Source organism: Lipophrys pholis (assembly GCF_963383615.2).
Source record: "Lipophrys pholis genome assembly, chromosome: 8".
Taxonomy (NCBI): domain Eukaryota; kingdom Metazoa; phylum Chordata; class Actinopteri; order Blenniiformes; family Blenniidae; genus Lipophrys; species Lipophrys pholis.
The window spans coordinates 11,232,983-11,256,368 of record NC_137630.1 but is presented as its reverse complement, the minus strand read 5'-3'; the positions used below and the strand labels follow the sequence as shown (position 1 = coordinate 11,256,368).

The following is a 23,386-nucleotide window of genomic DNA, read 5'->3' as shown; positions in this document are numbered from 1 at the left end:
TGAGAGGAATAGGCCTTTGGTGCAAGAAGAAACGATCTTAGACCTTCGTGGTCAGCTCATGAAAAATGGGAGCAAAAACAAAAGTGTTTCCTATATATATATATATATATATATATATATATATATACTTTGTGTGTAGTGTATTTGAAGCGTTTTTTAATTTTCAGCATTAACGCTTATAAGTCATGAGGGTCAAAAATATAGTGACTTGAGCTTTTACAGTATTTCATAAGATAAGGTGTTATTACTGTTGTTTTAGCCGGACACTAAGACACGCAATTCCTCAAATGGTGCAACATTGGTTTTTTTCTCACCAAGGAACCTGCCTTTGTGTAATAAGCAGCAAAGCCCATTATATGGGCTGGTTTCAGGAAACATTTGCCAAAACTGTCAACAACCTTTTGTCCAGTGTTGGGTGATTGAAGTCTGAAGACACAACTGACAATATCAGTATTCATTTAACAAGAAGGGTCCCGTCACATCCAGTGGTTTAGCATCAGTAGAGAAGGTGTGGCGAATGTGTCATAGCAAACAACCCACAAATTCAGATTCAATGCAAAAAAAAACAACAAAGTTACAACAGAATTAAAAAATACACTTTTGTGCATTGTTTTGATCAAATTACTGTCGCATAGAAAATTGAAGATTTGCGTCACATTGGATCTTCAATGTTGTAGGAAGGTAGCCTTGCATATTAGGATTATTCAACAAAGTTGTTTAAAGGTAAGAGTGCAGAAGTCGTAACCTTTTAAATGTCCGTACATGAAGCCACCAGGTCTCCTGCACGAATCAATGAAAAGAAAAAGCTTCCACCACAGTCAAAGAATTGAAAACCTTTAATGATTTTGCAAATAATATTCTCATCTGGATAAATAAAACATAGAAATGCAAACATGCTTGTCCATCTGTCCTTGTGTTATTTAGTTTTTTCCTATGTAAAAAATGTACATCATGAGATTGAAAAACTAAAAGAATTAACTCTTTAAACTCCAATGGTGTAGATTGACTATAATCTAATCTTTTATAAAATCCAATCTCCCTGTGGATGCAATTAATAAAGGTGTGACCATAGTTTATTATTAATATTTTTTTTTTCTCCCCCCAACATCATACAATTTGAAACAAAAACCTTTATGAGAAGGACCGAGACAGACAGAGCAAGATGAAAGTGTTAGGTTAAACATCTCTCGTTCTAGCCATGTATTGTGATCTGTATTGTGAATTCCCATTGGTGCATGCTTCACACGACCTCGACTGAACCTCTCGGTGACGGCAGAAATACAGTATACAAAAAGAGACACGTTTGGGATATTTACACCGAATAACAAGAACCACTGGTGAGAACGCCTTCCAGGTAAGGAGAAGTCGCTGAAAGAGCAACAGGAGGAGGAGGAGGAGGAAGAGGGGAAGGAGGAGAGGTTTGGGTCAAACCACACAGCCTGAAACAAAAGCACAGGTTGTCTCCGAGCTTGGGGTTCCAGAGGAGGTAACGAAACAGAAGACGATAACTCTCGATGTTTTTGTCAGAAAGCAAAAGAACAGAAGTAAATCAATCGAGCTAAAACGCTACAAACATGGGTAAATACGCGAGTCGGAAATAAACCTTTGAGGATTGAGCTTCATTTACATTTTTCCGTCGACGTTAACGTCAACATTGCGGACATCGCCTTCATAATGGCCTCACAGAGCTCATAATGTCACACTGCTGTAAGACCTCCGCAGACATGAATCCGTCCTGCTCAGGACGAGGAACAGGAAGTGCTAATTCGCTGTTAAAACAAGGGAAAAATTAACTAGGTGACTCCGCCAATGGAGAGGGACGGAGCACCAGGAGGTCTCTGGATTTGTGAGGAGATGGAGAAAGAAAGAAAAAAAACTACAGCATTTGTTGTAAAGACAGTCGCCTCTCCTCAAACACACAAAACCACTCAAACACGAGATCCCATCAGTCCATTTGCTTCCTCCTGCTCCTTCCTCTTCCCTCGGTGATGCAGCCGTGATGAGGTGGTGTTTACATGGCTTCCATCGCCCAGCGCTGCAGGTCCTCCATGTCGTCTTCATCCTCCTCTTTCTTGGCTTTGAAGAGAAAAGAAAGAGAAGACCATTAAAACCGTGATCCAGGATGAATATGAACTTTTTGGCATCACCAGAGTAGTTCGGTCAGTAAAGCTTAGACATACCTGCACTAGACTGTGCATGACATTTAGTCTACACCATGTTTAGACTTAATAACGTCCTTTTGACAACTGATTTAATGTCAACCTTTTTTTTTTTTTATGTCGTCTTTCTTTTGTGACGGGCCAAGTATAACTGTAAAAAACTCACCCTAAAAAACGGCTAGTTTTTTAAACTTCTAAAACTGTTTACACCATTTTAAAATTTCAAATTAAGAATTCTTTTTTTTTTTTTTTTTTTAAAGGAAGATGGGGAAACATCTGTTTTTGTATAAACCCAGGTACGTGTAAATGTGGCCTGAGTGTAGTTCACATGTTTCTAAGAGGATTCCAGCTTTTTTCCCCCACAATCAAAACACATGTTGACTCCAAAGTGGCTGCAGGTTTGGAGAATTGGTGCAGCGGTCACTGGTGATTTCAGTGAATTTCACTTCTTCTTTAAGATTTCCAGAAGCTGGATTACTGAATCTTCATCGATGAGTAAAAGCTGAATAAAGCTTGATTTACTTGTTTGTACTTAGAAACTGAAAATGAACATTACACAAGCATAACGTCTGTTGTGTCTTTTACCAAATAATATTATAAAGTTCACAGTATTTTCTCATTTCAACACTTTTACACAGACAAAGATGTGACCGGGTTCTGTGACAAAGCCAACTTGTGGTGATCTTCGTGCTGCTGCACAACTGCTCCGTCACTGAAACCGGTACGACTGCGAACAATAACTTGAGATCCGCAGGGTGGAACAGTATTAACAAGTCTTGTGCTTTGCAGTTGCTTGCTGCCTCATGCTGACTACACTGTTATTTACAACATGGTGTGTGTCCATGCTCCATCAGTTTATCACTGTATTCTGTGTCCACGATCACAAAGCAGGAATTAATGCTCAATTCCAAATGTTTGATGAGATCAGATTTTTTTTTCTCTTTCTGGCTGTTCACATTATAAATTGAAGTGAGCTGCATGGACAGAACATGTAACACATTCAGCATGCTGAGTTACGTGAAATATGACATTGGCCCAAATAAATAAGTTTTTTTTTCTTCTTCCTGGAAATAGATCAAAAAAGGTGGGGTCGTTGTATAATGGGGATTTAATATAATCTCCCCTGTGTTGCTTCACAACAGATCCGATCATGTTCACACTGAACGCAAATTAGATGAAGACCCCGCTCCTTTAAACAAACACAATAATCCCAACTCACTGATTTCAGCACGTTCAAGCGGTTTGTTATAAAAAGCAGACAGTTATGATCCAACATGCTTCTGCACATCAAAAATGGTGACATTGATACGTCTGCTCCAGCAGACCGCGGCAGTCAATGAGGAGTCTACTTATATATGTCTATGTCCTCTGGTGCAGAATCATGAGGCTGCCTCACTTCAATGTGGTCAGATGAAATACAAGCTGCTTTGAAAAATATAGGAAACATGTCTGACTGAGGGCTACATGAGAAAGTGGGCAGGGTGTCTGATGGATTTTCATTCAAAACAAAAATTAGCACAAAAGTGGATTTGAGCCACTTTCGCCTGTAGTATGAATCGAGGAAATATTATAATTTGTAGCCAGCCACTACAGAAAACTTCCCTAAAGTCCAAAAATACCAAACACGTGTCACAAAGCTCTGCAGAAGCCTGACCACGATCCAAAAGCTGCCACATGTCTACAACATCCCGACAGAACTGAGATATATTGCTTTATACATTCCAACAACTACAAAAAACTAAACCGTGCATGTGGGTGCCTCACGTTTTTATTTCCTTTATTAAAAGGTCCCTACCAGGTCTAGAAGGTAATGAAGTAGAAGGCACGTTGGGCAGTGGGACGTTCTCCGGTCCCCCGATCTCCAGCAGGTTTTTGTCCAGTTCCTCCTGTTCCAGCTCGTCCAGCTCCGCCAGCAGCTCATCCTGAAAAGGAAAGACATAAAGACTGAGGACAGCGCAATATGCAAATGATTCATGCGCTGCTAAAAAAAACCCAAATACAAACACGAAGCATGTTCATATTTTACATTAGGCATGATTTTTAAGAGCTCAAATGGAAAATCCAGCTGCAGATTCTCTGTTTATTGTCACTAGTTGAGATTCTTGTCATCCCGACGCTGCAGTCAGTTAAATGTGCTCACAAACCCAGCGGATGTGTGAGTTCTTAATGCTTTCCAAATACGCTGGAAGAGAGCCCGTCCATGGGAATCCAAGTGGAGATTAGAGTGAACGGCTGATCACCACCGTGAGAGGACGCTCCCCACAGATAAATGTACATTCAGTGAATTAGAAAGTGGAACACTGTGGTTGCAGTAGAACAAACTGGGTTTGTGGTTTTACAACGAGAGAATGAGGTGGTTTCATTAAAGCCAGGCGCTTCCTCTGGACCTTTCCTCTTCACACTGCTTTTATTGTACTCCTGACTCCTGTACCTTCTATTGGTCTGCTGTAACACTGACATTGTGTTATATTTTGTTTGGCATTGGCTGTATTTTGAATTGTTGTCAATATTCTTTTAATAACCTTAACATTTCATAGCCCTCAGATGACCAGAAATCCTTCTTTCAAAGACACTGAGGTAAATTAGGATGACTTCCTTTTAGAAATATAATTGCAGGTTACACTATTTGAAGTCAGGATTGATCCTAATAATTGGTGCACCTATTGGGTAAAACATCTAAAACATTAAAATAAACTGAATTAAATTTAAATACTTAAACTCATGACAGAGAAAGGAAGAAAGAGGATCTTTATTCTGCATACTCCCAGATTAAGTGAACGTTGTGAGCAGAGCTGAAGCTAAACAACCATATAACCAGAATAATAAGTGAAAAAACCCAAAAGTGAGATAAGTAGCGTGTCAGAGCTCAACTCAGTCACACCAATAAAACACAAAACAGATTTAAATCTCTTGTTGATTCCTTGACAGCCTGTGGCAATAATACACCAAAGATATCCATGTGTAAAGCCCTGCCCACCTCATCGAACTCCTCTCCAAAGCCGACAGGTTTAGAAATGGCATCAGAGATCTCCTGAGCCAGCTCCTGCTGCTCCGTAATGTCCTGCATCAGGTCGTCCACCTTGTCAATGTCCCTGATATAAAAACAAAGAAGGAAGCTAAGTCAGCAAAAGACAAGTGACTCAAATGCTGTTTTACCGACCTTTGAGGTAACTAATGTTTCATGTATTATTTACACGTATGAATAACAGACAATGTGGGAATATTTGACGTTGGTGTTTAAATATATGGACAAAGTCGTATAAGTGACTGAGTGTTCGCTCTCACATGTTTTCATGAGCGGACTTCATGGCCTTGGCAGCAAAGCCCATGTTCTTGAGCACTTCAGTGTTGGTGTTGGCGTTCTCCAGAGCTTCCCTCTGGAACTCGATGGTCGACAGTGTGCCATCGATCTGGGCGAGTTGCTTCTCGTACCGCTTCTTTCTTTTCAAAGCTTGCAGCGCCGCTGCGGAGAGAAAGGCGACACGTGGGGAAACAGCGTCGGGACGATCAGACTGACATGAACAGCAGTGAAAAACAATGACGAGACACGGTGAATCGTTTGGTTTCTGACCGGCTCTTTAACAGGAGTTTCTAACAGGTGGAAGATTAAGTAGGTAAACATTTGTAGAGTGAGTCATCGCAATATCCTTTTCTTTATGAGCTTCATCCATCACTGACTGGTTTGACAATAGGGAGAAACAGTTAAATAAGATAGCTAGTCGGAGGTGACCAGCCACACCAGCCACATGATCACCACCATTAACTCCTGACCACCTGACGAACTGGGGTGAAACTGAGAGACAGTGTCATTATGCGCTGAGTCACAGTATTGGCCGTTGCCAAGCAGGAAAAGGAAACTATTACAGCACAAAGTACGTAACCCGAGCAGTGAAACAAGGCTGGTTAAGACAATTCCTGAAGGCTGCTTTACATTCATGTTACCTAAACAGGTATATGAAATTCAAAAGCTGAGAAACTGCTACTGAAATATCTCTGCTGTTTAACTGAAGTAAACTCGGTTCTGTTCTCCTCTTACACCACCATCTGGCTCAACTGCCAATGTTTATTAAGAGTGTTCTAGTTTGATTTTCCAAATCTGTGTGATACCGAAAGTGATCGGCGTCGACACAGCAACACTGAACTGCGAACAGCACTAAGCAGAGAAGTGTAGCATGAGGGAACAACCAAACAAAAATCAAGCTTGAAATGTTCCTGGCAGGGTTGACACAGAAACCCAAAACAGATGCAGATACTTCCTTCTGTTTACACACAATATTTAGTGAATACATATGTCGTGCCTACATTTTTGGCATCCCATCGCACATAAGGGGGACATTTCATAGCTGAATTATATTCATTACAACACTTCAGTAGTGATGGTAAGATAAGAAGATTGTAATAAAATATCAAGAAAGAATTGCTATTCGATCGATTAATGACATCTCATTTAATACATAGGTCATGTCTAATGTCACTGTACTATAAGTTCATATATCCATACTGCACATCTGTAATGTTGTCCAGGCTACCTGACACACTTCTTCACTTAATCAAATACTCTACAGACATTTTTTTTTTTTAAAACAATAACCTTATATTCCAGAGGTCAAGTCAAGTTCAACCTTAGCTATTAATACCTTACAAACATGAATATTCATATATAAACTGATTACTGAGAACCAAGACCTTACAGATGCATTTCACAATGTTTTTCTCTGGTCATCAGACATTCACTACAATCCAACAAGGAACCCAAAACACTTGCAGTTTCCACTTTGCCGTACCTCCAAACATCAACTTTTCATCACATTCCATGGGCCCAAACTCTGGAACTCGAGACAAATCATTCGAAATGCTTTTCTCTTTGGCATTTTTAAAGGCTAATTTATGTATTAATTATCTGTTGTCCACATAGAATCCCACTGACTCTGTGGTGACTGTTGTTATTTACTTCTTTGCTAGTTTTCTCTGCTTGTTGTTCCTTCATCCTTTGTTATCTTTTTTTTAAATTTCTCATTAAGGTAATGCTTATTGATGGGGAGGATTTTAAATAAGCTCCTTGGGCTTCTTTCCTCCCCTGCACAGTTTGGTTTCATGTTCATGATTCCTTTGCGTAAAAGAAGAAACAAAAAAGATAGCTCTCTCTGGGTTAACTTTAAATCTCAAGTTTTCTGCATACATAATACATGATTTTTGCTACATTTTAACGATATAAATTCTAATTCTTTAGTGTAGTTTAGTCTCAGTGTGGCATCACTAACATGTGCCTGTACACATGTACACAGCGGCTGGTTATTCATCGCTCACATCATGCAGTGTCCGACGGTCAGAGAAGTACTGAGACAGCTCGTGAGGTTTCCACACTGACTGCTGATCGAGGAGCAAACACGCCCATCTCTTTTCACAGTGACATCACGTCCAGCTTGTATCACCTGAAGTCAACCTTTGTCCTGACGCACTGTGTCAATATCTTTACGGTCTGTCTCACTGCAGTGAGCCAGCGAGCAGCAGCTGAGCCGCGGGCCACACCTTCCAGCAGGACTCCACCAGGCTGGCTGGTCGTGCTGGGCATAAACACCGGTGTGAATAAATCTGTCACAGAATCACCCGACTTATCACCGAGTTCTCCTCCCCGCTCTGCCGCGATAGAGCCGCTATATGCGGCTGCCAACAGTTACGCCAGCTCGGGAAACTTAGCCAACTTAGCTCGCACGCTAGCTTTAACGTTTAGCCTCGGGGTCGTGAAGCGGGCGCTTTTATCGAACACGAGCAGCGTTTCGTCGGAGTGATGATAACACCCAGAATGTATCACCTCTTTTGTTTTTCGTGCCGTTCTTCTTGGCGATCTGCAGCTCCTGCTCGATCTTTTTCTCTAGAAATTCTTGTTTCTTCGTTAGCATCTCCTCCGTCTCCCGGAGCTTCTGGATCGCCTCCTGCGGACTCGGTCCCTTTCCTCCTTTTCCTCCCCCTCCGAAGAACTTAGTGAGCAACGACATGTTTGGTACGCTGCAAAACGGGTATTACTTAAGAGATAAACCGAGCTCTGCTCCCTCTGCCGCGTTGCTAGCTGCTCCGACGCTCAACCTGGAGGATTGTTGATGTTTTACACTTCCTGGATAAGGCCCGATGACGTCATCGGCTGCGTCCAGACGTGGTGGGCGTCGCCGCGTCACCCTTTAATTCTCCCTCTTCTGGCCATCTGTTGTACTGCATACACAAACACAATAATTCATCTCAAGCAGAGGGCTCGAACACATTTTTGTTCAGGGGCCACATGCAGCCAAATTCATCTAGTGTAGACCGAATCGGTAAAATACTGTCATAATAACATGTAGAATTAAACTTTAAAGTTTTTATTTGTTGTGGTGCAGAGTATACGTGAAGAGAAATAAGCAATTGCTACTAAATAGGACTAAAATTTTTCAGCATAAAGCCAATTTTAATGAAAAACCTTCTGGTGTAGAATACAGTCAAATGTCCAAAAAATTGTATGAGATAGCTGTTGCATTATGCATGTTTTTACAACCTGCCAGCATGATTTTGAGGTTAATATCTGTCATGGCAGCGTCACCAATATTTGAACCCGGGTCTCAGTCAGTGTTGTGTTGTGTCTCTTAAGAATTTTCATTTTTTTTAAATCTGTGTTTTCTTTGAAACTTCTGCAATTTACTTGGTGGTTTGGTGGGCCTGATTGAAGTCTCCTGCAGGCCGGTTTTGGCCCATATGTGGTTAAAGTTCCACAGTAGTGTTTTAAAACGTGCTGATCTGGAAAGTTTTCCAGGAACTCCAACATAGATGTATTTACCTTCTGGATTCTTTGTAACGTGTCAGCTAACTGATTGACATACACGCCGGATGGTGCATTATTGTCCAGATTAAATCCTCTGGTATTCTGATACATTTTTGTGTGTTCTAATGTGCTTCATATCCCTACCAAAGGATGACGCCACAAAGTTTCAGACCATTGTACGTGAAAATATAATTCCTTATACTTCTTCTTGCCAATAGGTGGGGCTGTGTTTGTGAATATACATTAGCATATGGAAGTGTTCTGGGCAGCAATGTAATGATTGATAATAACATTTCTCACCCAGCTCTGTTGCTGGGTGTGAAACAAAAGCATGCTGCCTGTGCCTGATTCCAGGGTTAATCACAAGTTTCTTTTTCTATGTCAGATTTGTTCTTGTTTATTCTAAAAATATGAAAAACTATGAAGAGAACTACTGCAACCGAGTTATCTTTATACATATAGTACATCTAATGACTTCTTTGTAAATAACACAATGTATTGTAGGCAATCAGTCCTCAATGTACAAGCAATCTCTGAAGAGGATAAAAGCTCATTGGAAGGCATGTGACTCAAGTCCGCTTTTAATTGAGCCACTTGGGTGATAGAATTTTGTCATGTAAGGAATTCTGACCAGTTCCGGTGTTTTGGTTTATTGTACCAACATGTTGAAGCAGCCACTTTCAGCATCATAAATGTAAAAACAAGACTTTTGACAGGAGCAGACATTTGGGGGGGTTTATGATTTTAATTCATTATGATGCTACATGATCCAAGGTGGTTTATTTTCATCTTTTACAATATGTTAATAACATTATCGCCAGTTATCATTTTGAGAACTTTGATTTTTATGTACATACAAAAGAGTATCCAATTACTGTGATTACACCATTGTGACTGTATCTCTGCAGGTGTGGTCTGAAGCATTGATGCCAAGATTGTTTTGTTTTTTTCCTTTCATGTAGTGTGTATTAACAGGTCAGTCCTCCTCCCAGCTGCCCAGGCAACCAACAAATGCAGATTTTTACCTTTTTTTTTTTTTTTTCCTTTATAACAACAGAGTCTGCTGAGATGGTCATGTGATAGCCAAGATAATACAGCTGTGTTATCTCACAACCACCGGAGCCCGACAGGAAACAAAAGGAGAAGATGACAGAGAGGGAATTAAAACACACACGCACACACACACACACAAACTGATAAACCAGACTCATGGTGGTCCCTTTTTGAAAAGACAGCAATATTTTCCTTGTTTTGCAAATATAACTTCAAACACTCAAAAACTAAAACGTAATAAAGCAATCTGAATAAATCCAGGCCATTTCATGCAGACCGCAGGGTGCACAGCTCTAATATAGTGCATTTGAATATTTGAAACAATTGAAGCTTTGTGGCGACATGAGAATACATGGGGGGGGGGGCAAACCATTGCTGTAATACACAGGACACAAATCCAAAACTCTGTGGGCAAAACTAAAGGCGGCGACGAAAAAGATTGTTGCATACGTTATGTTGAATATTAAAAGTGTGCAAGTTCGATTTGCATGACATTCTCCGGCTGATCTCAAGTTTAACATCATGTACTCTCATCTGAGCAAATCAAAGTGTTAACCAGGTAAATCTGATGCACTGAGCAGCAACTCATGATCACAACGCTGATTTTACTTTACAGACGGCCCGGAAGCCCATTTTAAGATTTTCTACAGATTCCTTGGTCCAGACTGCAGCTGAAATCATCAAAAGTCCTGATCTGGTTTTCAACAAACACCCCTATTTTTTTCTTTGAATACAGGAACTCTATACAGTTAAGTTTTTATTTTTCTCTCCTTAAAACCAGCCCTCTTCTTTTGTTGTCGAACAGCCTGTGATTTCACCGTTTCACCGGTCGCCTCACTTTAACACATCCACACACATCCAGTCACTTCTATGCTCCTGCAGGAGGCGAACAAACAAATGATCAACCTATCATACACACACATGCGGCTTCTACTGGCTCAAAGCGTTTTTTTTCCCCCCTCTTTTTAATATATTTCAACCGCAAACTTTTGAGAAGACAAAGTTTGAGTCTCTCACTGATCAACTGTGGTCACCTCCTCTTGACGATGACCAGCAGGAGAGAGATTATCTGATGAGAAGAAAGAAGCGTTCTTATACATAGAGTGAGAATCAATGAAAGATTAAACATTCAGCCAGCCTGAAGCCACATCCACACACCACTAACTGTTACCTGTGCAAGTTCGGGAAGATCATTTAGGAGGGAGATGGACGGAAAAAAACAAGATCAGAGGTGGACATTATTTCACAGAAGAGAGAGAAAGAAGAAGGCAGGACCTGTGACAATTAACGCTTGCACTCATGGTTTAACTTGGGATAGTCTTCCTCTGTTTTCTTTTTACACTTTAATTTAGCTTCAATCAAAAACAAACAATTATGATATTGCCTTAAATGTTTAAAAAAAAAAAAGAGAGAGAAAAGAAAAAGAAAAGTAAAAGAAAGAAACAGATCAACATGAACCCAGAAGACATCCCCAGTTGCCGTCATTGACACGTGTCCTCCCGAGCACGCTGTCCAGCCGTCTGTCCGTCACTGTGCTCTGTCCCTCTGTGTCTCTACAGCGCCAGCTTCCCAATGATGACTCCGATCACAAAGAAGAGCACGCAGAGCGCCAGGACGCGGGTGCTCAGGCCTTCGTCCCTCATGGCTGTGGCCGTCATGGAGGAGGAGGCGTGAGGAGCAGCCGCTGATGTCACCTTTCTCTTCCGCAGGCCGTCATCCTCCTGCGAGGGACCGAGGAGTCGAGCAGTCAAAACACATCCAGAGGCAGAAATACTCCAACAGGCAATAACAGAATAAATATCAGCACATTATATGTAGGAGCTTTTGTCTTTTGTCTCTTCAAATTAAACAAGTCTAGTTGTGTTATTTGAATAAAAACATGCATAATGTGTACTTATGTTGAACACTGGCTGACAAGTCCCCGGTGGGTTCACGGTTTCTAACATTAATACAGAACGAGATGGGGCTCCGGTCATCACTGTCTTCATGATGCCTCCAAGGAATAAGAGCACAACCCAGCTCCAGATTGTTATGTTTGACACATTGAGACAAAAACCTGACGTCTGCTGTCCTTTTTGCTCCTCTAATCTGTAATCAATCAAAATATTTGTGTTTGTAATAAATGGAGTCACCATAGCTCGGTTGGTAGAGCGGTCGTCTCCCAATCAGAATGTTGCAGGTTCTGCCTGCCTACATGCCGAAGTGTCCTTGGGCAAGACACTGAACCCCAAACTGCCCCCATTGGAGTGACAGCGCCTTGCATGGCTGCAGCCTCCAATGGTGTGTGAATGGGTGAATGTGATGAGCTATGTAAAGCGCTTTGGGGCTGTCGTCAGCTAAAAGCTCAGCGCTATATAAGTTAGTCCATTTACCATTTACTTGAATGTGTCTTGATACTCTATAAAATAAAGAAAGACCTGATTTATTCTTCAGGTCTTTCTTTATTTTATGGTGTTTTAACTGGTCCGTTTCTTCATCTTAACTCCACTCATAATTAGAATTTAAAAAAAAATGAAAAAACCAACACCTACTTTTACATCATTTTGTACACGTCATAACGGAGTAGTTTTCTAAAATTAAATATTAATGATGAGAGTTTCAGATTTTCACTGTTTGCAGCATCAATTATCACTGCTGGGTCAAACCGGCCTGAACTGAACGGTTCAGTTTGAGTACAGGGTTCAACTGGCATTGAATCAATCTTTAATTATTAAAAAAGATTGGAGGAAAATCAAATTTTTTAAATTCCCAGCAGTACTGGGCAGATTACTATTGCAACAACACATCATCAGCAGGGTAAAACTAACCAGTCTCACGAGGGTCTAAACCCGCCTCACGTCCAACGCTTGGTGAATTCTGCTTCACAATGATCGGAGGAGTCGACGTCTAAGGATCTAAAAGCGACGTCGCTCTGGTTCAAAGGTTCAACTTTTTTCTGAAAACTCCAGATGTGTGCTACAAAAGCCTTTTCCTGTCACATTTGTTCAATCAACCTTCATTTTGGCTAAAAGAAAAGCCATTGTGGTTAAAATTCTATTGTGCCATTTGTTTTTGTTTGGCTGGATTTATTGTTGAGCAGTTGTCACACATTCACTGGAGAGCGACATCATGCAGTCAAACTGCATGTTGTACCTAATTCTAAGAAATCCAGGTCGCACCGTGTAACAGGTAATGAACTGATGAGACTGGAGAAACTAAATAAAGTCTGGAGGAGCCTTAAAACGGATTAAAAAGTTTATTTCAACAATAAATTTTGGATCTGAGCAGTTTTATTTATTAGACTGAATCTAGATTCTTTATGATATAGCTCTATTTTACTATGTAGTTACGTTTTTGTGACATTCAAGCATTTACTGCAATGATTATAAACATGAAACTTCAAGCTTTTGGCTGACACCGTACAGTACTTTATGAAAGTAACATCTCGGACCAACACTGCTGATGTGATGGTTTTGGTTGGTTTGTTTTCCAAAAATGAAATTCCAGAAACATTTGTTCATTTGTTGTGTGCCAGGCCACCAGCCATTTCTCCACAGAAACCCGTCTCTCGTTTATCTTAGCGTGTCTCACCCTGATCTTTATGTTTTCTTCCCGTAGCCTCTGCACCTCCATCTGCAGCCGCTTGCACTCCTCCATGATCTTCTTCACCTCGCCGTCGTCCAGCGAGGCGCTGGCCGACTTGGGCAGCACCGAGTGCTCAGTCTTAACAGAGGTAGAGGAAGACACAGGTTTGTTGCTTTCATTCTCATGCTGTGGAGAGAGAATGAGGGGGGGGATTGGTGGGATGGAGAGGAAGAAGAGACATGCAGAAGTGGCAGGGCGTGAGATGAGATTGCAGACAAATAAATCAGAAATGAATAAATAAACCATGTGATGGGTGAGGTGTCGCTGATGGATTGGAAATATACTGAAGTGAAAGGGTAAAAATAAACTCAACACAAGCATACTGTGGAAACTCCTCACTCTGAGATAACTAACTCCTGACACTTACCGTTTTGTCATTTTCTAGCGGCAGCTCAAACGCACATCTCAACTTTGAGTCCATCAGCTCTTCAGGCTTTGCCTCCTTCCACTGTGGACGAGAACAGAAAGAACATTCTTCGAGCTCAGACATCGATCATTCCACTGTTCTGTTTAGCCTTCATAAAAGTCCACTTTAAAAAAAAATAAAAATAGAAACTTCTCCAGAATGTTTTGAGGATATGAAATGTGCATTATAAATGTAAAGTCTTGTCTCAAAGCTTCAGAAGAAAACAGAATGAAAGAGTTCAGCGGAAGGTGAAGTTCTGAAAATAGAAGATGCCTTCGAGAACTCGGGGGGTCAACAGGAGGGACTAACAGCTTCACTTTGGTTGCTGTATTCATTTTTAAACATCTCCACACAGCCGAAACCTGTGTACAATATTCGTGTGTGATCACGATCACTGAACAGTGGTGTGCTCAGATACTCACAACTCCTTCCATGTCAGTCATGTCGTACGGAGCCAGCAGGGACTGCACCATGAATTTGTGTTTACTCTTTTCGTTGGGGTCGTAGTCAAACGGCTGAAGCATAACTGTGACAGAAACGACGACAGAGTGAGATGGGAAGACTTAAGCTTTAGGCCAAAATCAAAACAGACACGAGTCAGGTTCACAATGTGGGGCAAACTGTGGTGAGCTGCAAAGTTTCACTGTCTGGATTAGAGCTGGATCCATGAAGTAGTAAGGAACAGAGATTATTCCTAGAATTACTGAATTAACATCATGTTTTCATTTATTTCAGATTTCTAGATTGCTTTAAGTATGGGCCAACTAAAAACATATCTAACTGGGGTCTATTTATCTCTAAAGTCCACTTGATTTGATACCAAATATAATTCAAATAGTTCCTTGAACATTGTGTTGATTAAGAGTGTATCACACGACTTCAGGTTCCTCTTCTCTGTCGGGTTATGTCATCAATACCCTCCATGTCTCTTTCAAAGCTCAAAAAGATAAAATTCCAAGCAGTTGTGTAAGAGGCCCTTTTTTTTATTGTTCATTTATCTTCAATGATTAAAAGAATCCACTTCCTCCTTTGTGTAATGTGTGAACCTTTCTGTCCCATTTATGTTTATTTAGGGGAAAAATGTTGTTGATTTATTTACATGTGCTCTACTTTAAAATTGAATTTAGCTTGTTTCGACTTCCTCGTGCCTTATTTTGTCATTAATGAAAATAATGAAACTCACCCTGTGTTAGAAACGTTTCAATATGTGTCAACACCAAATTCAGAAGCTCGTATTTACTAGAAAGTGTTGTGTGCATTTCATTTTCCAGTAATATGTACATTACTAAAAAAGCAAGTAGTTTCAGTTGCTCTCCTGGTTCATCCAGTTTGTTCTGCTTAGACAGCGCTCATAGAGCCGTGTGCTCAGTGTGGTAGTCCAGGCTGCACACTGAAGCAACATTTCTTAAACCCCCGAAACAAGTTGACAACTTTCTGCGCTACCTTTCCTTTCAGTTAAAGTTCAATGAGGTCACATCTGTACTCATGATCTTTTAAAAACAACCTCCTATCTCACAAAGAAGAAATGTAGTTAAAACTCTGGGTTGCTAATGCGTGTAGATAAACACCCTCTCATTTTAACGCAATTTAAATCTCTTCACACAATATATAGTCCAAACCTTTCCATAAAACTGATGTCAGAAGGATGTTTGCTTTTAATTTTGTAAAATAAACAAGTGGATCAAGAAACTAATAATTAAGTGTAATGTAGAGTAATTAAAGTTCTAAAATAAACTTTACTGTAAATTCATGCAGACTAAATTAAAAAAGATTCATAGAATTCAACTAACATGAGTGGATTTCAAAAGCCAGCAAAAATGATGATCTTTAAATGTTTGAAGAGTATCGACAATCTTCATGTACGGGACATAAGTTGAGCCTCCAAGTTCTAAACCTGTAGTTGCATCATTCAGCACTAAAGGTTACAAACAATGGAGTGACATTCGAGTCAGATGGAGTCAAATCAGGGACAGAAATCTACCCAGCATGCACTGGGCGCCGATCACTGACATCGGTACAAATGCAGTGAAGTGTTTCATTTTAAAGAGGCCATACTTGCACTACTGCTATCTCAAGTAATCTCTAACAAAGAGTGACTGAGGACAGTATTGTCTTTTTTACTTATTTTATGTTACAAACATTCTGTTGGATTAAATTCATACAAGCAGGAATTCCACTTATAATACCGCAAAATCACTACTAGTACTTAAATCATAGATGTGTGTATGAGTCAATGCTAATTGGAAGTTCTGTTTACTGCAGTTATCCTTTACAATCCAAGTACGGACAATAATTGCTGTCAATACACAAATTAAAACAGAAATTCCCCTGTAAACCTCCTGTGAACCGTGGTGATGTCACTACAAGACCATGAAATATTTTTTTCATTGATGGAGAGGAAACGTAAAGCTTAACTCCAAAGTATTTCAGCTCCAGTATTTCCCGCTGTGACATTCACTGACATGTGAAAACCTTCAACAGAAACCACTTCCAAATGTGAGACAGCAGCATAATGTGGACCAAATGGACATAGTGCAAGCAAAACATCAGTTCAATCAAAATACCCAACAATAGATGCAACAGCACATTAGAGATTACGGAAAGTTTGGTTCCTGTAGAAATCCATTTAATTACTCAAAACACATTTTCTCTTACACACTATTTCATTGTGCCTGGTGTCATTATTCATCTTTACTGTAAATTCAATCCACTCATGTATCAGCTAAAGAAAACACTGTGCGAGTACGGATTACCATGAATTCGCAGGTACATCACTGATACGCCTGCTGGTAATTTCCCAACAATATTTCTGAGCTCAGGTGTCGTCTTTGGTATCAGTGACAAGTAGAGCAGAGGCTCAAGGATTTATTTTAGTGCTGAAACCTAATACAAGCTCAACGATAGTTCAGCATTTACCATTTATATACCTGGAAGTACGTCAGCGTAAGAAGAGACTGGTTATTATCTCGGATTGTGACCCTTTACTGAAGGTTAATTTAACTTTAAATGCTTTTGGCAAAATTATACAACTATTACAACCTTTTTAGAATTACAGCTGGGAAAACCATTGCATGATCCAATGTCGAGCTCTGACGATAAACATGACATATTTGAGATTTTCTTCTTAGTGACATTATAAAAACAAGACAAAACATGAATAAGTGAAGCTTGCGGTATCATTGAACTAAAACACGCGAAAACAGTTACTAACCAGAAACATTGACGGAAGCTCCAGCGTCAATGATGCCACTGTTCGGGCGCACACAGTATCTGCGGGGAGCGGTCGTCTTGACTTTGAAACACACATTTCTATCTGTGGGGTTGGTGAGCTTCAGAGTGGCAGTGACAACATCTGTAAACGGGCCTAAGGAGGACACAGAGGGAAAGTGCATGTCTGTACTTGATTGACATGCATTTCTGATCATTTGCACATCTACAATTTGTGTGCTAGGTTTTGATAGAGGAGGGGGACAAAGTGGGCAATTAAAGGCTGAATCAGTTGATAAAAGTCTTTATGGATGAATTGCACAAGTCTTGTTACTGAGAAAAGTCCAAATCACCTGCCACTATGCACAAAATAAACATCGAGAGCAGTAAAGTGTTTATCTGATAATCCAATTACAAGCCTCAGCTAAAAACTGAAGAGATAGTTTCAAGTGTTAATTTCTTCTTACTTGTGCAGCATCTAGATTATCATCACAATGTCTCTCTCATGAGGCCCTCTTATACCCAATGACTCCCAAAGAGAATATCAAACCTAAGTTAAATTGGAGAGATTTCTATTGGACCAACAGCCTCACTGTGGTTTTTTTTTTTGCTTCCATCACTGACAACATGCATCAGGACTGAGTGGGCGTTTGCATCTTCTCTTCTCTTGCATCATCTTTGCATCCAAAGCTTTGCAACGATCCATCAAGGATCATCCTACCACTGGCTGCTCACATCACCCTGGGTCATCCCTTGACCCATTTCTACATCAATAAGGCAACCGAGCATGACTACTTAGAAAATAGTCATTGTCCTTGGAATCTGCACTTTCATGGCCATTCCGTCTGGATGTAGAAAAGCTGGAAAGGAATTCAGGCTGCACAATGCCAGTTTAACAGTAAAGCTCTAAACTAGAGCTTGCTAGCTTAGGAATATTGTGAAATCAGCATGGTCATAAGGCTCAGCAATGACACCAGGCTGGTCGTGGAAAATGCTAGAATAGTCACTTTTTTTTCCCCCACAGTCGAATTAAAAGCGGCGACATCGAAAGAAAGGCGTGGGTCAAATATTAGATGCCAGCACGGTGTCTCACATGCTGTCACACGATGACATGCAAACGTGTCGGAAGTAAAAGAGGAAATGTGGAGAAATAGCCGTGGAGGCCCGCCTGGCGCTGCAATGACAGCGAGCAGTGCGCCGCGCTAGCCAGATTAGCCGGAGGCTAACCAGTTAGCATCGTCGCACACCGAGCCGCTTCAGCCGTCACCGGGACGACTGTCGCCCGCACAAAGTTCCTCAAAGCAGGCAGTCACGGTGGGAATAAAGCACGCAAGAGAGCCGCCGGCTGCTGCACAGACCGACGCGCTGTGAGTCGTTGCGGGCTTGTACGCTCGCTGCTTCCCCCGCGCCCCCCACCCCGGCCCTGCCCTCCGCCTCGGCGTTACCTCGGAATTTCAGTTCGTGTTGTGGCTCTAGCACCAGGACCTGTTCTGCTCTGGCCATGTCCCAGGGCTTCTTCCTGTCGTGACAGCGAGGGCAACGAGGTGAAGCGAGCGGCTGGCTCCCGGAGATACAACCCGGCCGTTCTCGGTGTGACTGCGGGAGGGAAGAAGGAAGGAGGAGATTCACAAACGCAGCACCGCCGCTCGGACTGACAGGCTGGATGACTGACGGCCGCCGACAGCTGCAGGAGGCTAACGGGCTAATGCTAACGGCTGATAGCACAAGAGACGAGAGGGAGGGGTCATGTGACGTCACGGAGAGGGCGGGGTAACGGGGCACGTCATCTGTATGAAAAAGTTTTTAAAAAGTGTAACACGCCTATTGTTCAAATTGATTTTAAAAGTGTAATTGCATATTATGATTACAAAAATAAAGACAGAATTTATAGTTCATTGAATAATTGTAAGTGGAAAATTTCACATTGACAAATGCAGATTAGCAAAGGTAAAGCCAAATTTTGCTAAATTCTATATTGAATTTAAAGAGCACATTAAAACACTAAGTAACGTAAACACACAACACACAATAAAACTGTTGAGATGTTTAAAGAACTATTCCTAAAAGAATAATGAGACCCTCTGCTTCCTTGGTCCCTTTTGTATTTTGTCATTAAAAAAAAAAAGTGTCATTCTCATTTGTATTTGTTATAGTTACAAACTGTATAAGTACCCCTCATAAAGTTTAACATTTCATGAATGTATTATATGTGATCACTGTCTGTTTGCTTTTATTGTGTTTGATGTTTGTTTGCACTTTTTGGATGTTCCCTATTTGTGAAAATAAAGTCCTCAAAAAAAGTGTAACACACCTATCATTTTTAGCATTTTACCTTTTTTGAGGAAGACTGTGTTGTTTGGACTATTTGATGATTGTGTCCTAAAAAGCAACTCTACTTACCTGATAAATCTTTTATTCTTGACGTCAAACTATTACATTTACTGCTGTAAATACATAGTTAAACCATTGCATCTCCTCAATTAAAACAGTAGAAATTTGTATTTCACTTAATGTATTTATACAAACCTTAACCCTCTGGCATGAGATGTAACTTTTTTCTTCTTCTTTATTTTATCCTCATACTGTTCATGCTATTGTTGTTCACTGAATGCAATTTGTACTGTTGTCCTGTTGAAAAAAAACAGTTCAACACACATAAACACACATCAGCAACATAAGATTATACACCGTTAAAAAAAAAAAAACACTATTTTTTACAGCTATATTGAAGTCATGTATTTTCATTCATTTGGTTTGTGTTATTTTTATTCTAAGATTTTGAAACATTTTTATATCATTGTCCCTAGTCTCATTCCTCTTTATTTACTACTATTTAACAACAATAAAAACGACATTAATTAAATGTTTAAAGAGGCTGAGAAGTTTCCTTAGATGCATTTCAAAGAAGTCTTTGTTTTATCAAACCAATAATTAAAAATGTAATAGCTGCGCATTGGACCTTGATCATTGCTGCTCTGTACACGTGTTTAAAACCAAGATACCCGTCTGGGAGAGAGCAGACTTTAGATTAGTTAAAGTGTCGCTATATAGTCTGTCAGTGTGTTAAAATGCTCAGTGGTGTTGATTTTACTGTATCAGAAGTTGGACAATTTGATCATAAACAAATTGAATTACAGCGTGTTTGAATCCAGTATAGAGAGTATTTACCATGTTTACTTACAATATTACATTTTATTACAAAAAGGAGCAGGATCAGACATTACCAACCAGTAATATGAATACTATTAACATTGGAAACATGTCACATACAGAATAACCAAACATTTATTTAGCTAGAAACATCTTTGACAATCAACACACGAGGATAATGATCCCCATCTTGTTTTATTAATAAGTTAAGCTGATATTGAAACACGGAATTGTGTGTGGGAAGACAATTTGGGCACAACATGTGCATTAAATTCAGTTCAAAGTAGTCTTAAATAGGTCTTAAAAAAGTCTTAAATGTAACTTGTAGAAATCTTTAGGAACCCTATTAAAATCATATGCTTTCATGTCTAACAAGAATGTTGGATGACATTTGTCTGTTTGCATGTATAAAGTGGTTATATGTATTGATTACACTGCTTGCTTTGGGGTCTGTGGATCAGTTTGGCAATAAAGCAAGTTGCTTTCAGTGGAACCTCCCTTGTAGCAATTTGTGGAGTTATTTCACCAAATGAAACGGCCATAAATGTTTAAATTAAGGAAATGATAAAAGTATATATTGGTTATTGGATGTAAAGTGATTTTTGTTCCTCAGTTATAATGTGAAAACTTAGTGCTGACCTCTGGGCCTTTTGTTTGCTTCAAAATGACTCTATATTCACTGTATTTATCTTGTCATTTCTATTGGCTGTATTTTATCTCTTGCACACCAAGCATTGTTTGGCTTTACTTAGATCTTGTCCAAGTACTGTAAAGTCATGTGATCCATGCTTGGCTTAAAGGGATATGTAAATAAACATACTTGACTATTAGTATCGTGAATGATGTCATTTCATTTTAGTTCTGCAAAAGTCTTCGACCACTGGACTAAGGAATGTGAGGAGCTCCTGGAGGGAAAAGATTCTCCAGTCGTCAGGTTGAAGAGAAAGATTGAGCAGGACACTGAGGTTAGTTACCAGGGAGCCTTTATACACAAAACTGAGGTTTGAAGGATTAAAGTAATATGAAAACAATGTTGCAGGTGATAATGATTTTCTTGACAAATATGTCAGATAGGTGTAGATCGACTTGCTCAAGCAACCAGGCAGAGAGGGCCTCTGATACTAAACAACAGTGGTGCACGGCCGACGGTATGGACTTCTATGTCTTGCAGACAACAGAGAGCACAGGAATGAGGTGGCTCTAAAAGTTAATTAAAAAACTGATTCAGTGGTATTTATGAGAAAGTAACAATTCAATTCAAATTTATTTATATAGTACCAAAGACAACAAAGTCATTTCAGGGTAATTTTACAGAGAAAACTAAACAAATCCACATGAACAAGCATAAGCAACTGTGGAACGGGAAAAGTCCAGTTTTTAAAGGAATAAACTTGCAGAATCAGGCTCAGAGGTGGCGGCTTTCTGCTATTCCAGTTGGGGTAAGTGGATAGAAGGAGGGAAAAGACAAGACAGAGATCCACTCAGTGAAGATGGATCAGGACAGGAGGCTTCAGACCACGAACTTTAGTTCTGTTTTGTCAGAGATCCAGCTGGGAGAGAGAGCACAGACTACAAGAGAGAGAGAACGAGAGAGAGAGCAGCAAATGTTAGTGACATTTAATAGTGACACATGGTGAGTGAAAGAGGAAAGAAGCTCAGTGTAGGTCCTCCAGCAGTCTTAGCCTATGTAAGCTTTATCAAATAGAAAAGTCTTAAGCCTAACCTTAAAACCTTATGTCGAGACATGAGAGCATGTGCATTAGATCAATCAATCAACCAATCAATCAATCAATCAACAAATCAACCAATCAACCAATCAATCAATCAACCAATCAACCAATCAATCAATCAATCAATGTGACCGAAGTGCTTTCCAGTAAAAGCAAATCACTTACAAGAGGATCATGTTTCATTTTAAATCTGGGAAGAGACTGTCTTTTACACAGGCTTGTCCAAGGATAACACTTGGACAGTGTATGTGATTAATTTCAAACATTGTTTTTTGTTTTTAGACCCACATGCTGAAACGCTGGAATAGGTGCAGACAGGTTGTGGTGGGAAATGCCGTAAGTACCTGGAAGGTATGTCATTTTACTGTGGATTCACAGATATGAATGATAGCAAAAGGTACTGCAGCAGTTACTAGTTCAATATCTACATGTAGTATCACACAGAAATGATGACTGAAGCAAAGAGCAAGAGAAGAACTGGAACGGGCAGTTGACAGGGAGCAGACCATCGCCAACACCACATTTGTTTGCAATACAGAGTTTGCATTGCTAGCATAATAGCCGTAAGCTCATATCAGTGCTAATTAGGGAGGTCTTCCTGAATTGATCTTCCTGTCGGTAGTTAGAAGATGCTCACTGATAAAAGATTGGACCAATAGCTCCTAGGGTCTGTTGAAGCTGACTGAAGTCTGGTTTTCACGGTTGCTGCTGGCTCTCGTCATATTGCTTCACCTCTCATCATCTCTGTCTGCAGGGTCATCGAGGCTGTGGAGAAAAGGGCAAACAGTGTTTCCATAGGATCAGATCAAAGTCACTTTACAATAAACTGTGCTGTTAGTGATTCAGTTCTCTTTCAACGATTACATGTTCACTCTTTACTCGCGTCCCAATCGGATGAACCTCAGGCAGAACTCATCAACGTCACTGAAGCTCAAACAAAAACGCTGCATTTTAGTGACCAGCGGGGAAATGGAAATCTCATCAGTCATGTGTATGAGTATATACAACAATTTAGAATTTATTGATTTCTACTCCCATTTCCAATCGCTCATTGAGCTCCTGCGGGTGATTGAGGAGGTGAGGGTGTAGGACGAACAAGTGGGGAGAGAGAACTGCTGGATTTTATCTTTGATGTCATGCTTCCAGAGGTAAGATGGTCAACGTTGCTTGCTTTGGAAATGGAAAGAAATTATGGCCTTTATGTTTACCCACACACTGACCTTGACCTCCTGTATTTAAACACTAACTACATTAGTTAAGTACAATA

The 23,386-nt window shown here is 40.2% G+C and overlaps 2 protein-coding genes across 3 annotated transcripts; both read right to left on the bottom strand.

Annotated features, from left to right (window-relative positions):
* Positions 1 to 821: 821 nt before the first annotated feature.
* LOC308113589 (charged multivesicular body protein 4c) lies at positions 822 to 8,366 on the bottom strand. Its single transcript, XM_080469983.1, has 5 exons — positions 7,972 to 8,366; positions 5,445 to 5,622; positions 5,137 to 5,251; positions 3,955 to 4,081; positions 822 to 2,076 (listed from the first exon to the last, which is right to left on the bottom strand). Exons 1-5 carry the CDS (start codon positions 8,153 to 8,155, stop codon positions 2,012 to 2,014), a joined length of 669 nt encoding a protein of 222 aa, XP_080326109.1. The 5' UTR covers positions 8,156 to 8,366; the 3' UTR covers positions 822 to 2,011.
* A 1,574-nt stretch (positions 8,367 to 9,940) lies between these two features.
* Positions 9,941 to 18,968, bottom strand: LOC308113588 (vesicle-associated membrane protein-associated protein B/C-like). Of its 2 annotated transcripts, none has more exons than XM_080469982.1 (6): positions 18,685 to 18,968; positions 17,244 to 17,396; positions 14,455 to 14,558; positions 13,994 to 14,074; positions 13,573 to 13,704; positions 9,941 to 11,723 (listed from the first exon to the last, which is right to left on the bottom strand). In XM_080469982.1, exons 1-6 carry the CDS (start codon positions 18,740 to 18,742, stop codon positions 11,556 to 11,558), a joined length of 696 nt encoding a protein of 231 aa, XP_080326108.1. In that variant the 5' UTR covers positions 18,743 to 18,968; the 3' UTR covers positions 9,941 to 11,555. The 2 variants fall into 2 exon arrangements, with proteins under 2 accessions (XP_080326108.1, XP_080326107.1); XM_080469981.1 differs by having other exon boundaries at positions 13,573 to 13,752; positions 18,685 to 18,958.
* Between the last annotated feature and the right edge of the window lie 4,418 nt (positions 18,969 to 23,386).